We start from the raw sequence: 13,006 nt of genomic DNA, 5'->3' as shown, positions 1-13,006 counted from the left end.
CAGAGTCTGGGTCAGGTCATATAGGGAGAGGCAGTCCTTGAGGTATTGCAGTCCTGAGCCATTTAAGGATTTATAGGTCAATTTTGGGCTTGGAAACGAATTGGCAGCCAGTGCTCTTGGGCCAGAGTTGGTGCTATTTAAATGGCATTTCCGTGTGCTCTAGCCAGTGGCGTAGCGTGGGTTGTCAGCACCCGGGGCAAGGCGAGTAATTTGCGCCCCCTAACCCGTGGATTTTAGCACTCGAGTGCGAGCGCGCCCCCCCAGATGTTGCGGCCGGCCCTCCTGCACCCCCCACGTTACGCCACTGGGGCTGGGGGCGAGCGAAGGAGCCAAGGACCCCCCCTTAAGGCTCAGCAGGAATTTATTAAATTTATTATTTGCGGAGCCCGCGCGAGCTGAGGCAGCCGAAGCCGCCTCCCCTCGGGCGCCTCCCCGCCCCCTCCTCTCCTTGGGCTGTAGGTGGAGCCCGCGCTCCGAGGCGCTCCAGATCCGGGCTTGGCGAGCGCCTCTCTTCCCCCCGGCCGGGTCCGGGGGCTTCCAGCCGCGCTCCGTCCTCGCCCCCCCCCGCGGCTGAGACTTGCGCTGAGAGCCGGAGCCAGCGGCGCCCCCTTCCGCCGGCAGACCCTCACCCGCCCGCCGGCTTCCTCTCGGAGGGTTTTGGGGAGCGCAGGGCGCGGCGAGGCCCCTCGGAGCTCTCCTCCCTCCCCGTCGGCAGAAGCAGCCGCCGCCTGTGGCTGGGCCGAGGGGATGGCGGCGGCGGGGTGCGGAGGCTGCCCGTGCCCGGCCAGGCGTCGGTGGCGGCGGCGGCGCTGCTGCAGCGGCTGCTCCTCCTGCGAGCAGTGAGTGGAGCGCGGCGGCGGCGGCGGCGGGGAGCCCGGCGGAGGAAGGAACTTGTCCCTTCCCTCTGGACTCGCGCCCCCCCCAGATGTTGCGCCCGGTGCGGCCGGCACCCCTGGCACCCCCCACGCTACGCCACTGGCTCTAGCTTCTGTGGGCAAATGCCAGCTCCCTTGGCCTGAAGAGAGATGAGCACCACACCCCATAGTCACCCTTGACTGGACTTAACCATCCAGTCAATCCAGAGGTCCTTTACCTTTACCTTTACCTGATGCTATATGCTCAAAACCATCTTGCCCCTGTGAGCAACGTGGCTGGTGAATTCAGCACCAATTGAAGTGTCTGAACTGTCTTCAGAGGCAGCCCCATGTGTAACACATTGCGGTAAACTAACCTAGAAGTTAGATTATGATGTGTTGTGTGAAGAAGTAATGCCCTTTGGCTGTCCTGAATTGTTTTCATTAGATTCTCATATTATGGGAAAAAGTGCGAAAATTTATATCTGCTCTCTCAGGACCATGCACAATTTTATGTATCTCAGTCATGACCCCCTTAGACATTTCCCTCCTCTGCCCACACAAAAAATGGTTTCAACGCTGTGGAAGGTGCTCCAATACCCACTTTCTGACATGATCTCTCCCTTAAAGATTGTGACATGAGACAGAACACAATGTTCACATTCCAAACACAAATCCATATTTCTGCTGCAAAGGCCAGCTTAATACTGGCATCTGTTTTCAAAGGAGAGGGACGGGCTTTAAATTAAATTGTAATGCTTACATATTACGCAAGGCTTCTAGAACGCTCTTTTCTACTAGTGTAGCTAAGTCTAATTAGGAAATGCATGTGCTGGCCATGGTGACAGTCAGCTTTTTAGAAAAGGCATAATGTGGAGACATGGTAGGCCACAAAGTTGTTCTACAATATATAACACCAAAGACGTTTGCAAAAATTGTTGTGGGGGTCTCAGAAATGGAACCACATGGGAGGGAGCCATAATTAAGGTAAAGAAAAACTTCTACATGCAAATTTATTGGTCTGGACAAAAACTCTTTTCTTGTGTGCCCAGCACAGACGGTGGAAATTAAGTGTAACTTGAAAGGCTCATTCTTTTGGGGAATGCAAACTGAGCTGTGTCTAAATCAGAGGTCACGAGCGGTTGATATTCTGGAATGGTGATAATGGTTATAAACCTTTAAGCTTACTTGCAGTGAAGCAATAAAGAGAAATCATTGCAATAGAGCTCTCTGGTCGTTTGCCAGGTGTGCTGTAGTTGGCCGCAGAAAAGAAGAGAATCATGCTATTTGGCAGAACTATTTTTTTAAAAGAAAGAAAGAAAAGAAACTGAGAGAGAGGCTGCAAGAGAAGAAAAGAAAAGTGCAGATTGTTGGAAGGTGAAGGTTATCCCCTAAGGTTAATTTTAAAATACTTGCCACTATAGCGGGATTTCTGCTGCCAGCTCTGCAGGAGACGCCTGCTGCAAGGAGATCAAAGAGTATTCATCTGAGATGAAACAAAGTACGACTAATCATCGCAGTGTGTGCATATTAATGTGTGTAAGATTGAATAGGAATATTGGGATGCTCAATTTCTAGTGCTGCGCTGAATGTTTAATGTGTCATTGAAGCCTTTCTTATTAAAATGTGTGCAGGCTCTCCCTCTTCATTAAAACGCAGCATCGCTGATAAGCAGCACTGCACACTCCTTGCTTTCTAGCTGCAGTGCTTGGTGCTGCTATCTCTGCCTGCTGTGGCTCACTGCTGTGCTGCCATTCCTACGTGTTGGGCAAGGGCCGCAGCTCAGAAACACTTTGCTTACAGAAGAGTCCCAATGTCCATTCCTAATTCCCTGATTTAACTTGGGCTGCGGGATTTCTCAGCTTGATATCCTGGGAAAAGACTGGGAAGGGGCATAGCTCAGAGGTAGAGCATCTGCTTTTCATGCTGAAGGTCCCAGGTTCAATCCTCGGCATCTTCAGGTAGGGCTGGGAGAGTCACCAGGCTGAAACCCTGGAGAGCCACTGCCTGCCTGTGTAGGCAATACAGAAGTAGATGGGCCAAGTGTTGGATTTGGCACAAAGAAGCTTCCTATTCAGGGTACACAGTACTGGGCTACATAGGCACCAATTCTATGGGACCCTGGTCCCCCCATAAAATATTTGAACCCCCCTTGGGCAGCCACCTCCCCCCCCCCCCAAGCTGGGTGCTACACTCTTTTCCCAACTTCGCTCTCAGCTTTCGGCACCATTTCTAAGCAGGCAGAAGCAAGTGGGTCAGCAGGCTGGTAGGAGAAGCAAACAGGTGTGGGGCAGGTGAGTAGGCAGAAACTTCTTGTGGGAGACTGTGGGGGGGAGGGGAGATTTGTGCCTATTTGCACGTGGAGGAGGAAAGTGCTATCCACAGAAGTGTGGGGAGAAGGGAGGGTGTGCAGGTGCCCCCCATATTTTGTTCAAGTTGGCACCTGTGCTGAACTTTATGGAGTGGTGGTTGAAATGCAATTTATGGCATCTTCCATATGATTAAATAGTCCTTCAGCTGCAGGATTTGGGCTAGGTACTTGGGCTAGGACAGCATGTTATGTGGGGAAGGTTTAAAACATGGTTGTTGTTGTTGTTGTTGTTTTAACCCTCTCAATATGGTCCTGGTGAAAATGGCCTTATGCTGTTCTTATTAGGAGGGATTTTTCATTGGGATCAATGGATATTTCCCTCCCAGAAAAAATAGCAGCTGGGTGACGAGGGCTTTTCGTGGAGACTGCAGCAGGAAGGGAGGTGGTGGTAGTGTTTTTTTTTTTTTATTTAAAAAAATCCCACTTTTCCTGCACACCACAGTCACAATACTATTCCCTGGGCAGCTTTTCAAAGAGGAAAAATGCTAGACGTATTAGCTGCAATGATACAATTAACATCACCTCTTATTGGGCCTAAAGGGAAGTGGGAAAAGCACAACAGGGTTTCTAGACAACCCTAAAATGTAATCTCCGGCCCCCCTACTGCAAGTAGAGAAGGAAATTGTCTTTCATCTCCTTGAGTTCTGGCTGCAGTTGCCTGTCACCAGCAAAAGGCTGCTTCTTACCAAGTGATCTAATGCAAACAGTCTCGTTTTAACCCTGATGAAATTCAAAACACAGTGGGCACTGCTGAAACAAAATGAATTCATTAAATGCATTTCACTCATTTGCCCAGACTTGGAGTTGAGTCACATTGTGTCACAGGCATTCCCCACTGAAGTGTTGAAAATTTCAAATGTAAACACTTCTTACGTTGGGAAGAATGGTGAACAAGGAAATGCCAACCATTTCTGTTGCTTATTTTAAAGATTATTTTAGCTAGGAGTAACCTACACTGAACACAGCAAGACTTACTTCTGAGTAAACATGCATAGGATTGCACAGCACAGGAACTTTTTTCTAGACTGCAGATTTGGAGTGCTCATGAAAATAGGAGAAACAGTAGCTTAAGCCCAAATGTTGGGACCTAGATTAGTCATACAATTTTCATACATTTTCCTTGCTCCAATATATAAAGTCCTGCTCCACACCATTGAGGTACTTAACATCTCTGAAGCTATAATAGCTTTTACTTAAGGAAGAGCTACCTGCAGTGTAATGCCTCTTAAGCATTATTATAAGCAAGGACACCAGCTTTCTGTATATCTTCACTTGCACAGCAAATTAGTGAACTTTTTAACATTTGGCTCAGCTTGTCTGCCATCTGTGCTCTTCTTATCTATTCATCCTTGTCATTGGTGTTTTGGTAGACCAGTGAGCCAATTGCCCCTGAAGCTGGGTTGGAAGACATTAGGATGATTCTCATGGGTAACCACAGTCACCTCTCTATCCCACATTTTGACCAAAGTGAAGTAGTGACTATGATGATGGTGATGATGATATCCTGGCAGCTACTCATAAAGCATTCTGGGTGCTGAGCAACTCCAGATCATCTTGATGTCCCCTCTCCTGAAATCTGTGCTAGTGACTAGTGGATTGGGAAATCCACACATTGGGATAAAGCTAGGTATGAAGATCTTCTTCACAGAAATCTGTGAAGGAGCAGAAATTGCTGAAATTCATTGGAGGTTAGGAACAGAAATTGACTTTATAGTTCTCAAATGTTATGTAAACAAGGGCATTATTTTCTGCATTGTTTTCAATGTTTCCCTTCCATTGAAATTGATTATGTAATAAATTATGTTAGTTTTGGTCATAGTGATGCAAACAATGTTGGTTTTAGCAGAAGCCAGTCTGTAGCAGAATAGAAACAGCGCTGTTGTGATGAACACAGGATGGGACAGAAATGTACACGCAGAGCTCAGCATTGTCCCATTCTCCTTTGACGTGAGAGACAGAGATGGCACACACATTTTTTCCAATGCTGAAAATGAGGAAATGTTCACTTGTAGTTTAGGAGTTCCATGAAGCTTTCAATGAGATTCTAGCCTTGGACAGGATTACTTTTTTCCATCTTAATCTTCAAAGTACTACAGCAGTGTAGGGATACTTCTGAAATAGCCAATTTATCATTTGATTTTGGAATTCCAAATCACCCAAAAAGGGCCGATACTCATTGGCAGAGTATGCAGAAGATCCCAATTTCAAGACCTGGCATCCCTGATAGGGCTTGGATGTCACCCTCTGAAACACTGGAGAGATGCTCTTAAGTCAGTGTAGAAACAATTACTCAGCTAGATGGACCAGATGAATCAACTGCCTGATTCAGTATAAAGCAGCTTCCAGTGTCTCTGAAGTGGAACTTGTGCATCAGAAATCTCCCATTTTTAAGGGTTGGTTTAGTTTCTGAATTTTGTACAGACTGCTGTGTGTATGTGGGTGTGTCACTGGTAAAAAGCATTCCTAATGTGATCATACGCATGATTGCATTAAGATTCTTATGTGGGTGTTTCACTGATATATAGCACAAAAAGAAAAGAGGAAACCTTGATATAATTCTACATAGGTTGTGTCTGGATTCTTTCTATGTGCTTATTTACCAATGCACAGGGACAGTTCAGTAAAACATGGCACAAAAGGAATATTGGTGCAATCACACATAAAATCAAACCAAGGCCAAACTCCAATAAATGATTCCAAAAGACTAATCCAGGTCCCATAATAGTACTTGATGCGCTAGGAACAAGGGTAGCTATGGCTCTCATAAATGAAGCAGCCGAGAACATTTTGAGTTCTTGTAAAAAAAGGGGGGGGAACAACAAAAACAGAAGTTAACTAAAGGTGTTGGCACTTTAATTCTTTGCAGAAATAAATCCCAGATGGTGTCCAAGGTCACCTGCAGCCCTTTGCTGAAAAGCGTTCAGAGTGTAAAGGCAGAGAGAGATTTAATGAAGTTTAAATGAACCCAGACACGCTGGTTTCAAATATAAATTTTTAAAATCTCATGGAGAAGCTTTGAAGGAAACTGGATCCTCTGCTGTTTTTGTGTGGGTGTTATTTTAAAGAATGGGAAGGTGTAGCCTGGTGTTAAGGTATTTTATTTAGTAATCCTATGGCTCAGCTCACCACTTTCCTCTCCCTCCCATATTACATGGCTGCTTTCTCTCCTACCTCATCATACTTACCATGGGATGTCAATTTAGAAACTGCTGTAAAGTTGGGAGGGGCTGTGAAGGCTGTGGATATGGTTCAGATTACCTGATAATGGGGGCAAAAACAGAGGGCCATTAAAAAAAGGCTAGGGACTCTGTTCATCATCAATGCCAGAGGAGAAGAGGCTGCTGGAATTCTGTCTCATTGCAAAGGCATCCACAGCAGACTGGGGCCCGTTATTCATGAATGTATATTGTGCTGGGGAATCAAGGCAGGCTGGACATTATAGTGCTGCCTAAGAGAACCCCAAGGGACGCGGGTGGCGCTGTGGGTTAAACCACAGAGCCTAGGGCTTGCCGATCAGAAGGTTGGCGGTTTGAATCCCCGTGACAGGGTGAGCTCCCGTTGTTCGGTCCCTGCTCCTGCCCACCTAGCAGTTCGAAAGGACATCAAAAGTGTGCAAGTAGATAAATAGGTACCGCTCCGGTGGGAAGGTAAACGGCGTTTCTGTGAGCTGCTCTGGTTTGCCAAAAGCGGCTTAGACCCGGAAGCTGTACGCCAACTCCCTCGGCCAATAAAGCGAGATGAGTGCCGCAACCCCAGAGTCGGTTACGACTGGACCTAATGGTCAGGGGTCCCTTTACCTTTACTTTAAGAGAACCCCAACTGAGCTGACGGAGATAGTTGCGTACTGCATTTGGTGTTGAAAACCCCCAACTCGATTGTACAGGGAGGAATCAACCACTCCACTCTTTGAAGAGTCCTTGATTGACACAACTCAGGATGCCAAGACAAGGATGGGGCAGTCACGCAGTATTTCAGGTCTTACATAACTAGGACGACACAGTGGATATGTTGTTGTGCTGCTTGTAATGTTATAAAGAGAGATCTTTGTGATGTTCTGTCCTTTCCCTATGGGTGAAAGGAGGCAGTGATTTAAACACCTACATGAGTTTAGGGAGCTGCTAAATAAAAGGGCTGAGTCATTCACACTTGGGGATGGCCCCAGTGCAATCACTTCAGGTTTGCACAGGCTTAATGCCACGCTTATAACTGGGCTGGACTCACATGGGGAAACACACATACAAACACCCACCCACCCCATGCACAGGTTCATACAAACCGGCCTTGACATGGTCCAGTATAAGTAAACTACTTTTTCCATGGAAGCCCTACCCAGTTCTTTTCCTGATTAACTTTTAAACAGACTCCCCCCACCCCCCAGTCCAAACACCTGCCTAGCTTTTAACATAAAGAGTGCTTTCAGATGGGTGTTCATTGTGGGATGGATGTTCCTCATCTTGCAGCATTCATCCAACATTGTTGGCATAAAAATGGCAGCTTGTGTCTCCCTCTGTTTAATCCATAATACTCCTCTCTGGGGGAAATCCGATGTTTTAAAAAAGTCTTCGTTTGCAATATCTGAACAAGCTGTTTACAATATCAAACCCCTGTCTGGAAGCATCTGAAAGTGAAGGAATGGGTTTGTTATTCTTGCGCTTGCTTGCTTTCTTCCTTGTTGGTTTTCTTTTCTAAAAAGTGCTAGTATGAAAACAGGTTTGCAATAGTCCTCTTGAGAAATCTGGCATGCTACTGCTACATTTCTGAATCCCTGTCATTACACAAAAAGGATGGGGGAGGGGTTCGGGATGGAGTAAAGAAGGCTACCCTATTCCCTTTTCATGCTTGCCCTCGTGAGCAACCAGGCCACTGGATGCTGACCAGCTGAAGTTTCCAAACCATCTTCAGAGGCAGCTCCACGTATAACATGTTGCAGTAATCTAACCTAGAGGTTACCAGAGCATAGACAGCAGCAGTTAGGTTATCCCTGTCCAGTTAACTGTTCCGCTCCACTGTATGCTTATCTGTGTTCCTGCCCTTTTCTGCAGCTCTGGATATTGCCCGTTGCCTGAGTTCCAGCCTAAACTACTTGTTCACCATTGAAAACTGACAACCTCATAAGCATTCGTTTTTAACTTTAGCCTGGCTTTTGACCTAAATTCAGAGCTCCTTTAAACTTTGGCCAGTTCCACTGCCCGTTCTCACTGCAGCGCTTCCTAAGCGGCTTCCTGACACAAACGAAAGATGAATTAATACAGTATATTTGCTTGATTGTAGATGGTATCCATGGCAACAAGTTCCTCCTTTCTCCCTTCCACCCTGGTTGAGTTTGGCATTGCCTTGCCACCACCAGTTTAACTGAGATGTCAAACAGCAATGGAGAAAAAACTTTTAAGTGTCTCAGATAGAACATTTAACAGTTCTCTAAAAATTTAAAATCCATTTCTGCTTGACATCTTTTTTGTGTTGAAGCTACAATTCGCCATTCTTTGGCAGCCAAAGATACTTCTTTTCTCTAGCAACAATGGTGTGGGGAGGACTGCGACAATAATTGATACTGGAAGTTTTGTGCAGTGTATGTGGTACCTCTAATAGTTCAAGGCCAGGCTGCCTAAATTTATTCTGACAATTGCAGTGGCACCATTGAAGGAGTCTTCTGAATAATTCATTCTGCCCCCCCCCCCCGCCACATCCTGCTTTTCTTGTGTACAGAAATCAAAGCCGAACCTGATTTAAAGTATTACTTCCATTTCTTTTTCCAGTGGCGTAATGAATTGCACTGTTTTGAGCCTTTTGCTATAATTGTGAAGGAGATGGAAGTTCTTAACGCAAATGCCTAGGATTTCAGAAAGATGGGGAAATTGATTGGGTTTTTTTTAAAAAATGAAATAAAAATAAAACAAAAAACTGGATGTCCCAGTGAGAGTGTTAATGAAATTCAGCTTTCTTTCATAAATAATGCAGCACTTGGCACTTGATTAGGTGAAGTGAAGAGGAGTTTGTGCCTAATGAGATACATAGCAAGAGAGATATTGCTTGCAGATGGTTGCCATTACCGGTGACATATATACCGTTGTGCATGTGCCCGCGCATGTGTGTTTTCAGAGAGACTCCAAATGCGAAAGCTGTATTTCATAATAAAGCCGACAGGATTAAATGTAAACAGGCTGTTTCTCCTTTCAGGCACCGGAGCTGTAGATTAGAATGAAGGCTGTATCCTGTCCCATAATCGGGATGCAAGATCACGTCAGGCAGATTCTCCCCTTAAAAAAAAGGCAGAGTAGGAATGGAGCCCCAGTAATCCCCTGGCAAACTCCTTTGAAATGTGATGTTTTGGGCAGCTTCCCCCAACCTTGTGCCTTCCAGATGTATTGGACTGCAACCTCCAATCAGCATCCCCAGTGGTCAAGGACCTAACCCTGCACCATAATAGGAGAAGCTTAGGTTTGGCTTGCCATCATTGCTGCCAACCCTGGAGCTGCCTGGCCTTGCTGTGCCTTCTCTTCCTGTTGTCTTGCTCTTGCTAAATTCCAGTTGCTAGCCCATCCTCTCTGAGCATGTGATCACGGAGGAGAGCAACAAGATGGAACAGCGTCTTCCACCTGCCTTCTCTGGGTGGCTTCCTAGATCAAGCACAGAGGGAGAGGGCATACTGAGGGCCTCACCAACAGGCAATGGTGGCAGAGGAGGAGCAAACATTCTGATGTCATAAGAACTTAAAAAGAGCCCTCTTGCATCTGGACAAAGGCCAGCCTTGTCTTGCATCCTGCTTTGCACAGTAGCCAGTGACCATCACGATACCCATGAGAAGTCCATGAGAAGGACATGGCAGGCAATAGTAGTCTTCTGTTGAATCCAAGCAACTAGTGTTATTCACTTTCATATACAGTGGTATCTGAGGTTAAGAACTTAATTCGTTCTGGAGGTCCGTTCTTAACCTGAAAATGTTCTTAACCTGAAGCACCACTTTAGCTAATGGGGCCTCCTGCTGCCGCCGCACTATTTCTGTTCTCATCCTGAAGCAAAGTTCTTAACCCAAGGTACTATTTCTGGGTTTGTGGAGTCTGTAACCTGAAGTGTCTGTAACCTGAAGCGTCTGTAACTCGAGGTACCACTGAACTTGCATATAAGGGCAGATGTCGTCTGCTCAGTTACCTGGGACTAAGCCCCATTGAGCACATTTACTTCCAAGTAACAATGTATGGCATTGCACACTGAAGCAGGGAAGTAACTGGGCTGGAACAGCTTTAGGGTTTGCAAGAGTGGAGGCTTGTGTTGAAATGGGTTTGATGGCCTCCTTTGTTTACAACAAGACAACCAACTTCCTTCTTGTACCCTCAGGTTGTACCCACGTCATGCAAGTGCCCTGAACAACCTTGGGACATTGACCAAAGACTTGGCAGAGGCAAAGGAATACTACAGCAGAGCCCTTCAGCTGAATCCACAGCACAACCGGGCCCTCTTCAATCTTGGAAATCTGCTCAAGTAGGTTATGGTCTCATTCAGTCCCCTGTAGGTTTAAAATTGGAAAATTGTTCTTGCAAATCAAAGCCAGGTCTGACTGCCTTGTTTGAGTCCTCAGAACCTTTTCATCTTCAGCCCCAGGTAAGTTTTAATTATTCAAATACATATTGTTACAACTTCTAGTCAACCGCTTCTTTGCTAAGTACACTGCTGGGGAACCTTTGAGCCTTCCAGATGTTGCTGGACTCCAGTTCCTATCAGACCTAGATAGCATTGCCAGTGATCAGGGATGATGGAAGTTGGTGTCCAGAAAAATCTGGAGCTCTGCAGGTTCCATGTTGCATCTGAGGGCATGCCCAAACTTTTTTGTAAGCATATCACAAACTTCCACCATCAGTATGGAGCTTAGATGACTTGGAATTTCAGAACTGAGGGAGTTGTGTTTATGATTAACTTTTGGATACTTGGCTCCCATGTGCATTCTGATAACCATCAGTCGTAATGATCTATGTTTCCAGAGAGAGTTACCCTGTAATCAGTACATTTGTTTCAGATAAAATATTTCTGGCTAGCTGCATTTTTCCTTTTGCAGTGAAAACAAAACCACTTCCAGTTTTCCAGTTTTGCCTTAGGGCCCATCTGTGGACCAGATACTGCATTTTTTTAAAAAAAATGATATTTATTAAAGTTTCAAAAAAGATTACAAAAATAAGAAAAAGAAAGAAAAAAGAAAAGATACAAAATACAGAAAAATAAAAAACAATTAAAAACAAATCAATTTTTCCATGTCGTATCTTTCATTTACTTGTTTCCCTGACCTCCTCACACCTCCCTTTTTTGTATTCCAGTTCAGTTAGTTAATTCAGCAAATCCTTTCCCTCTTTGTTTTTATCTTAATCCTTTATCTTAATATATTATAACTTTACATTCTCACCTGTTAACAATCCATTTTTTACATACTCCTTTGTAACATTACTGCTAAAACCACTTAGCTTCATTCCAACATCATTCTAAAATTCATTAATTTTGCAATATTTCTGTAAATAGTCTTTAATTTTTTTCCAATCTTCTTCCACCAACTCTTCTCCCTGGTCTCGGATTCTGCCAGTCATTTCCGCCAGTTCCATATAGTCCATCCCCTTCATCTGCCATTCTTCCAGGGTGGGTAGATCTTGTGTCTTCCAATTAGATACTGCATTTAAATCGGAAGCGTGTTACGAATCCTTGGCTTTGTTTCCAGCTTTCTTCTTAAGAAAACTTGTGATGCCATTTTATTTTCCTCACTATGTGATAAAGAGTGAAGAGGAAGAGAATCAGTGCAGAAGGTCATCATGGTGTAAAATAAAAAGAAAGTGCTCTCTGTTCTGTTGGATTTTGAGATAGGATGCCCTTGAGGAGGGGGCACCTTATGTGTGAATATTCAGCAAAGTTTGAGTGGCTTTGAAAGAGTAAAAGAATACTAGTTGTCGTTCTTTCTCCTTACCTTTGGCCAGAGCAGTGCATTAAGCAGAATGTGATAGAATTGACTGTATCACCTGAGAGTCCAGGTAAGGGGATACTAGTTTTGAGTGTTGCATAGTCCCCCCCCCCCAAATGATAACTTCATTAGAAGAAAACTGAGACACAATGAAGGGAAAGAGTTTGTAGACCAGGCATCCCCAACCTTTGGCCCTCCAGATGTTTTAGACTACAATTCCCATCATTCCTGACAACTGGTCCTGTTAGCTAGGGATCATGGGAGTTGTAGGCCAAAACATCTGGAGGGCCGCAGGTTGGAGTTGCCTGTTGTAGACCAGCATTCTCCTAACTGTGCTAGTTTTCTGCTTGCAAGAAACTTTTCATAGCTGAACATCTTTTTAAAAATAAAAATCCTTCACCTGCAACCTGAAGTGCTACAGTTAATTCTGCCATCTTATTCCACATCACTTAGTTTTAGTAACTTAGTCCTAGCAATCACAGCTTCCCATTCTCCCCAGCAAGACTATTAATTTCCTGCTTTCATGCCTCCCTTTCTTTTCTCTGATTAAACTGCTGCTTCTGTTTCCTCTGCCTTCTCCAATTTCAGCATCTCTTACTGGAGCTCCCAGACAGCTCCAGTCTGGATGGGAGGTGGGCAGATGTCTGTAGTGCACCTGGCATGCACCTGCACACTAGGAGCTCCTTGTTATGACTGCAGTGTCAGTAGCAGAATAGAGAGGAAGTGAGAGAGATACCTCCCTCTTTCTGTCTCCCCATAGCTGGAGAGCTACTGCCCTAACTGGGCGTGTGTTATGGGGAGAAGTGGGGATTTGGGGGATCAAGGGTTTCTGTGACTCAAATTCAG

At 45.2% G+C, this 13,006-nt stretch overlaps 1 protein-coding gene across 1 annotated transcript in view; it reads left to right on the top strand.

The window, feature by feature from the left end:
• The window catches only part of TMTC1 (transmembrane O-mannosyltransferase targeting cadherins 1), a 144,695-nt gene that overhangs the window by 99,828 nt on the left and 31,861 nt on the right, over window positions 1-13,006 (top strand). The window contains exon 12 of the mRNA XM_083700118.1: window positions 10,561-10,704. Within this exon, the coding sequence (XP_083556244.1) occupies window positions 10,561-10,704 (144 nt within the window). The remainder of the gene's footprint in view (window positions 1-10,560; window positions 10,705-13,006) is intronic.

The sequence above is a fragment of the Podarcis gaigeae genome (assembly GCF_964106915.1).
Source record: "Podarcis gaigeae genome assembly, chromosome: 10".
Taxonomy (NCBI): Eukaryota; Metazoa; Chordata; class Lepidosauria; order Squamata; family Lacertidae; genus Podarcis; species Podarcis gaigeae.
Note: the sequence above shows the minus strand (reverse complement) of the source record. Positions and strands in the feature narration are given on the sequence as shown.